At 45.7% G+C, this 7,244-nt stretch overlaps 1 protein-coding gene across 2 annotated transcripts in view; it reads right to left on the reverse strand.

Annotated features, from left to right (window-relative positions):
- The window catches only part of ELOVL2 (ELOVL fatty acid elongase 2), a 61,272-nt gene extending 56,978 nt beyond the window's left edge, over positions 1–4,294 (reverse strand). The window contains exon 1 of one of the 2 annotated variants that reach the window (XM_033216216.1): positions 4,126–4,294. In XM_033216216.1, coding sequence (XP_033072107.1) covers positions 4,126–4,128 — 3 coding nt within the window. In that variant the 5' untranslated portion in view covers positions 4,129–4,294. The remainder of the gene's footprint in view (positions 1–4,125) is intronic. The other variant, XM_033216217.1, reaches the window with a different exon arrangement.
- Between the last annotated feature and the right edge of the window lie 2,950 nt (positions 4,295–7,244).

The following is a 7,244-nucleotide window of genomic DNA, read 5'->3' on the forward strand; positions in this document are numbered from 1 at the left end:
AAATCTGTAGAAAAGGCAAAAATGGTGGAAAGGGGGCTCAAGGGATGGAGGAAAGAGATTTTGAAATATTTTCAAGTAAAAATATGAGAATATTAGACAACAAACAATATAAAAGAAAAAAGAGAATAAGAATCAGATTTCAGACACATTAGACTGAAGAGCTGGTGGAATTACTAACAGCAAAAGGGAACAGAGAAGAGAGTCTGAAAGACGAGTAGCTTTCTTTTTGTAATGCTGGGTTTAAGGTGGCAGTGAGGTTCTCGCTAGTGGAAAGAGTGTTAAGAGCTTTAAGAGGTAAACTTGGAAGTTGTGTACAATCTAGAGCTGTTTGTCCAATACGGTAGCCTCTAACCACAGGTGAACACTGAGCAACTGAAATATGGCTAGCCTGAACTGAGATGTGCTCTAAGCATAAAATACACATTAGATTTTGAAAATTTTCTATGAAAAAAAAAAAGAATGTAAGAATATTGTTCTGCATTGATTACATGTTGAAATATTTGCATGGATTGGGTTAAATAACATTAATAAAACTAATTTCACTTGTCTCTGTACTTTTTAAATGTGATTAGTAGAAAATTGAAAATTATATATGCAGTTTATGTTATATTTCTATTGGACAGCAATATTAGTTACATATTAACATCACAAAAGGGACAGAGACATCATTCTCAAGTGTCTCAACTAAACATAGATATGGGAGAAAAAAGAACACACATCATTATAATAGTTAATATTTACTAAGCACCCCAAGCACTATGCTAGACACATAAAGAGCACCGTCTTATTTGTTCCTCCCAAAAACCTTATTAAATATGATCATCTTTTACAGGATAAAATACTGAGGCCCAAGGTCATACAGTTAAATGCAGGTGTCAGGATTCAAGTCCATCAATGACGCCAGATCTCAGGCTCTAAACTGTCACATAAATTTCAGAACAAGTTATGCTCTCCAATTATTAAATGGTTAGATTTTAAATGTCATATTTAAATTAACTATTTATTAGAATGGTTTATTGTCAAAGTCAGTTATGTCCCAATTCAATTAAGAAGAAAAGCTACAAATCTGTAACTTTAGAATTATGATGAGCTACTGATGCTGGCACATTTTCACCACATTGGGCCATTAAAGAAGTTTCTGGTGCAACTTCTTTCCGTTTATCAATGTCTGCTCCCAGAAATGCAAACCTGTCAAGTTAGATGGTACATATCCAACTGTCCAACTGAGATGATCATCCACCTAACCCTGAATAGCAGGGTCCTGTGTTCTGAACATAACTAGATACATAATATCTACTGGACACATTTTCAACATTCCCTTTCAGACCACGAAGGCACCTGAATCTCCCAAACTGACTAAAACGTTTTGAAGGAAGCTAGATTAAATGGAACCCTTGTTGAAGAACCAAAAATTAGGCTTACCCAACTGGATACTTTAAAAATGGATTTTGTACTCCTTGAAAATGCTATACGTTTGATGAAGAGAAAGAGAAAAAAGCTGGATACTTTGAAATCCTAACAGTAAACTCTCCTACAAATATAAACTGAAGTCAACAAGGTATCTTTCATTTATCTTTGGTTGGTTCATTGGTTTTAATTTCAAAGACAAACTTATCTTTCTTTCCTTTTTACCTTTAATTTCTACTACCTACCTGGGAAAGATGGTAACCACAGAACTGCTGAACTTGTATAGTCATAGCTATAATTACATAATTTTCAAAAACTTACTCATGTAAATGTTATTAAACAATTTATTTCCAATTAATAGCTCCAGACTAATTTGTTTTAAAATCACTGCCATAAATCCACATTATAGAAATAGAAAAACAAAAGGAAATTTGAAAGAAAATATTTAGTTTGGAATAATAAGACTAACTGGCAGAGATAACTTACAAGACAGTTCATATTGGACATGTATTCAAAAGGGAAGTGGCCCACTAATTTCCTTATAAATTCAACCCCCTAACTTTACTACTCCCTGCCCATTTTTTTTTTTAAAGTAATATGATTGCAGCCCAGCACAGTGGCTCGCGCCTTGTAATTCCAGCACTTTGGGAAACCGAGGTGGGTACTGATCACTTGAGATCAGGAGTTCAAGACCAGCCTGGACAACATGGTGAAACTCTGTCTCTACCAAAAATACACAGATTGGTCTGGTGTGGTGACCTGTGCCTGTAATCCCAGCTACTCAGGAGGCTGAGGCACGAGAATCACTTGAGCCCAGGAGGTGGTGGTTGCAGTGAGCCGAGATTGCACCACTGCACACCAGCCTGGGCGACAAAGTGAGACCCTGTCACAAAAAAAGAAAGAAAAAAAAGTAATACAATTTGGATTTGGGTATTAAAAAAAATTCCTCTGAAGACACAAAGTTTCTGAGAAATACTTATCTAAACAGGAAGCATCACACTTGGGCAGGATAGAGCTTTTAAGAGCTTGCCCTTGATTTTAGCTCTTTTGGGTTAATGTTCCCATGACTTTTCTATTCAGCTAAAGAGATTTCCTTGGACTTGTTCCCTTACTCACCACAATTCCTACCTATACTTTAGGACACAGCTTCAGAGCCCAAAGGAAAGAGCCAGTTGTCCCTAAAAATGCTTTGTCCACTCTGATGCCAAGGTGCCAAGAGCATGAAACGACAGACCAGGCATAAGAGGCAGCCACCTAGACTCGTCATTGAAGGTTGCCAAAATCGGGTCCCTCCTGTAGGGGAGTATCTCCCTCCTCCCAAACTTCACTTGACACTCTCATCATTACAAATGTCAACTGTATAATCTTTGCAGTTGCTCCCCACTTGTGCATTAGCATAAAGCAGCTGCTTTATTGGGTTAATTCAAAAGAGTTATCAAGTACCTACTGTGCGCCAGGCACTGCTGTAGGTACTAAAAATATAAAAGTGAACAAAATGACAAAAATCTGTCTTCCTGAAACTTATATTCTGGTAGAGGACACGTTCAAGAAACAAGCTAAAAAAACAAAATATGCAGTACGCTAACTAATACATGCTTAAGAGACGACAAATGAAGCAGGCGAGGGGAATATACACGGTGGTGGGCGGGGTAGGAAAGGTTGGAATTTTAAGATTAAGTGGTCACACATAATCAGGCAGATGGTATGTGGCTACAAGGGTAGCCAGAGCAAAATCAGATGGCGTGGGGAAGAGAAAGGAAGTGAGCTTATTTTAACAAGCTGAAGTGGAGAGAAAACCCTACGGGAAGGGGGAGAGGCAAAGACTGAATATGGACCACTGAAGACAAACGCGGATTTCACATTTTGCCTAAAGACCAGTCCTTTGAGGATGGCACAACAGATGTTCTCCCTTTATCACCAAAGAACCAGGCTCTGCTGCTAAAACTGTCAGGCAGCTCATCGGACACGGGTGAACACACACACACACAGCTTACTGCCAAGGAGAAAGAAGCGTTACTAATCCAGAGTGGAGGACTGGCCTGGGAAACTGGGCAGAGAGAGGAGTTGTCGGAAATAACACACCAGAAGCCCCTCCAAGCCCAAACACTGATAGAAACCCAGCCCCCTCCCAAGCCAATCTGCAAACCCAGGAGGAACCCACCAGCGCACAGACACACCCCCGGGGTGCAGGCGCGGTGCAGGGAGGAGAGGGGCAGGAGCTTGACCGTTAGGGCCCAAATCCCAGAACTCCCGAGGCAGGGTGGGTGCCGCGCGCGGGAAACGCCGTTCTGGGCTGCAGGCGCCGGCGGGCGGCGGCGAGAGCAGGTTCGGGGGGCCGGAGGGTGGGCTGCGCGCGGGAATGGCCGCCGCGAAGGAGGAGCGGCTTCTTCGGACATCCCAGCACCCGGCCCCGTGCATGCAACAGGGGGCTGGGCGCGAGCGGGCGCCTCGAGGTGCCGGGGCGGGACCGGGGATCGGGGACTGAGGCAAAGTTCCCGAGACCCGCGGGCCTCGGGCCGACCCGCGCGCCCCCGGCCCAAACGCTCAGCGCCCGCTCCCCAGGCCCGCGCGGACCCGGCCCCTCCGAGGGCAGTGGGTTCCAGCCGCGAACCCGCAGCGCCCGCGCCGCCGCCCGCTTGGCCCTTTCCCGCCCGGTGCGTGGGTCCAGGAGAGAAAGAAAGAGCGGCGGTGGCGGTAGCGGCGCGCGGCCCCACTCACCATGATCCGCAGCGGCTGCGGCGCGGCGACCCGGGCGAGCGGCGATGCGCTGTCCAGGGTAGCCGGGTCCCTCTGCCCGGCGCTATCTCGGCGCCCGCGCCGGTTACCCCCACCCACACCCACGCCCGGCGCGCGCACGCCCGCCCGCGCCTCCCCGCCCCCTCGGGCTCGCGCCGCCGCCGCGCGGCGCTCCGAGCCTCGGGGCCGTTTCGTCCCCGCCCCCTCTCCCGCAGGGGCCTCGCCTGCCGCCGCGCCACGAGGGCGCGCGGGGGAGGGGCGCAGGGCAAGCGAGGCGGCCCCCCACTCCCGTGCGGCCTCGCGGGCCCCCTCCTGGGAGACCGATCTCGCCCTCGCGTCGGCGGCGTCCCCTGCCGGCCGGGCGGCGATTTGCAGGCCCAGCTGGCGCCGGTTTCACGCGGCAGCTCAACGTTCGCGGAGCCCCACGAGTACCCACCCGCTGGTCAGATCGGCGGCCGCTGCCGCGGGGAGAAGCAGTAGCGCGTAGGGCGGGCACGCTGGTCCTGCTTCCAGTTGGGCTTCGGTGGGTTTGAAGCACACATTAGGGGGAAATGGCTCTGTTCGTGCAGGTTTGCGGAGTCAGAGTTTCTTAGGGTTTAGGGGGTGGGGTGGGTTTCTCTGGGGGTGCGGTGGGAAGCGGATCAGTTCGGATAACGGCCCTGAGCAGGAGGCTCTTTCCGCCTCCCGACCTGACGCGGGGATTCCAGCAGACACCACCGATGGTGAGCGCACCCTCTTCACTGTGAACAGAACGGTGGCCTCCTAGAGCCTGCGCTTCTAGTTACTTTATTTTTGTGTGTGGCCCAAGTGAAAGACGTCGGAAAAATTGGACTTGCCTGAGTATTACATGAACTTTCCTCCATTTCACCCTTAAGCATGGGAAGTTGGCGGGGCTCCCTCCTGTAATCCCAGCATTTTGGGAGGCTGAGGCAGGCGGATCACTTGAGGTCGGGAGTTCGGGACTAGCCTGGGAAACATGGCGAAACCTCACCTCTTAAATAAAAAATATAAAAATTAACTGGGTGTGGTGGCCCACGCCTGTGATCCTAGCCACTCGGGAGGCTAAGGTGGAGGATCGCTTGAGCCCACGAGGTCGAGGCTGCAGTGAGCCGAGATCGTGCCACTGCATTCCAGCCTGGGCGACAGAATGACACCCTGTCTCAAAAAAAAAAAAAAAAAAGAACTTGTGAGGATCATGTGGTAAACATGTTTATTGGGGTTGAGAACAGCCCGTGTGGCTGTGCACGGAGGTACCTGTACCATACACTTAGCATCCCACACCTGGGACGGGCGCCCTTGCAGAGTTTTGTGCAGTAGCAGAATGAGTACCAGGGCTAAATCTTAACTGTCCTACAATCACCTAATATGTAGTTTCCTAATAGAGAGTTTTTCTTCCTAATATGGAATTTCCGTAGCTGAAGTGGTAAAATTAGGCACATACTTGTTTATAAAAGGCGGATGATTTTATGACCATAAACAGGTAGGTTAACCTAGTCTGATAAAAATCTCAGGAGTCAGCTCTGCCACATACTGGGTGTGTGGTATTGGGTTGGTTACCTAAACTCTCTGTGCTCCAGTTTCCTGAGCTACAAATTTGGGATAAAATAGCACTTAACATTATATGTAGCTGTTAGGGTTAAATTAATATGGGTAAAACTCTAGAAAAATGTCTGGTACAAAAAGTACTAGTTATTGATTTGTTATCAATTTGATACATTTGAGAATCAGAAAGTGATATTCTATTTAATGCTGGCAAATTTTTATAAAAAATGTGGCCCAAATCAAAGATACAATTTGATTTCAGCTTCACTTACTTTGTTCACTCAGCAAAGATTTCAGTGCCTACTATGTGCTAGGCATTTTGGTAACAGCTAGGTTTACAGTGATGAAGAAAAACACAGTCCCTGCTGTTAGGAGGTTTTGGAACCTGTGATGATCTATATTATGGATATTGAGAGACTTGAAGGAAATTCACACAAGTAGTCTCCAAATATTGTTTTTCCTTGGAATGATTTTCTTCTTTCTGTTTTACATGTGTTCTTTTTTCTATTTTACACGTGTTATGTTTAAAAGCTATAAAAGTAACTTCCACGTCTTGTGGATATTGAATGATAAAAACTCTGTACCTAAATTTCACTGTATCACTAATCTGATGCAGTAGAATGTGAATTCTTAATCTAGATAGTGATTTTTAGACATTATTGTGTATAAGTAGCACCAGAGGGTTTAATACAATACAGGGATGCCTGAGATCCATCAAGATGACCTCAGGTGAAGACCAAGAATATGAATTTTTTTTGTTTGTTTTGCTTTGCATTTAATATTTGCTATGAGTTTCTCATTGCGGGAGTATCTGCTTCATTCTAGAGGCATCTCTGACCCTGCATAAAGTATAATGGAGTCTCTATGGGTCTTGAAGTGGTGAAACCTCCATTTCCAAGGAATATGAATTTTGAACAAGCACCACAAATGATACTGGTGCAGCCAGGCAGTCCGTGGATGATATTTTGAGAAACTAATACCATTATCCATTCAGGGAAAGCTTTAGTCTATTTTTCTAACAACAAGAAGGGAAAAAAAATTTTTAAGTGACAACGGACATCCAAGAACCCTGCTGCTGTTGCTTACAAAAATTGTATCATCGATATCATCTAAACCTTGCAAAGCACACCAGGTAAACATGGGGAAGGAATTCTTAAACTTTGAATTATCCCTATACTTCCACATTACCATTTAGCCTGATAATTATTATTATTATTCTCTAAAAACATGTCAACCCATAAGGCCAGAAGGAGATCTAAAAAGTCATCTATATCTTATCTGTTTCTTAAAATATTATTTTATGGCTTTCCCTATCACTACAACAAAGGAACAAATGAGACAGCAAATGCCAGAGGGTCTTTTTCCCCACCAATATTTTATTAAATAGAAAAAGGAAGTGGTGGCCAGGTGCGGTGGCTCACGCCTGTAATCCCAGCACTTTGGGAGGCCGAGGCAGGTGGATCACAAGGTGAGGAGTTTGAGACCAGCCTGGCCAACATGGTGAAACCCCATCTCTACTAAAAATACAAAAATTAGCCAGGCGTGGTGGCACACACCTG

The sequence above is a fragment of the Trachypithecus francoisi genome, unplaced genomic scaffold (genome assembly GCF_009764315.1).
Source record: "Trachypithecus francoisi isolate TF-2019V2 unplaced genomic scaffold, Tfra_2.0 Lachesis_group10, whole genome shotgun sequence".
NCBI classification, from domain to species: Eukaryota; Metazoa; Chordata; class Mammalia; order Primates; family Cercopithecidae; genus Trachypithecus; species Trachypithecus francoisi.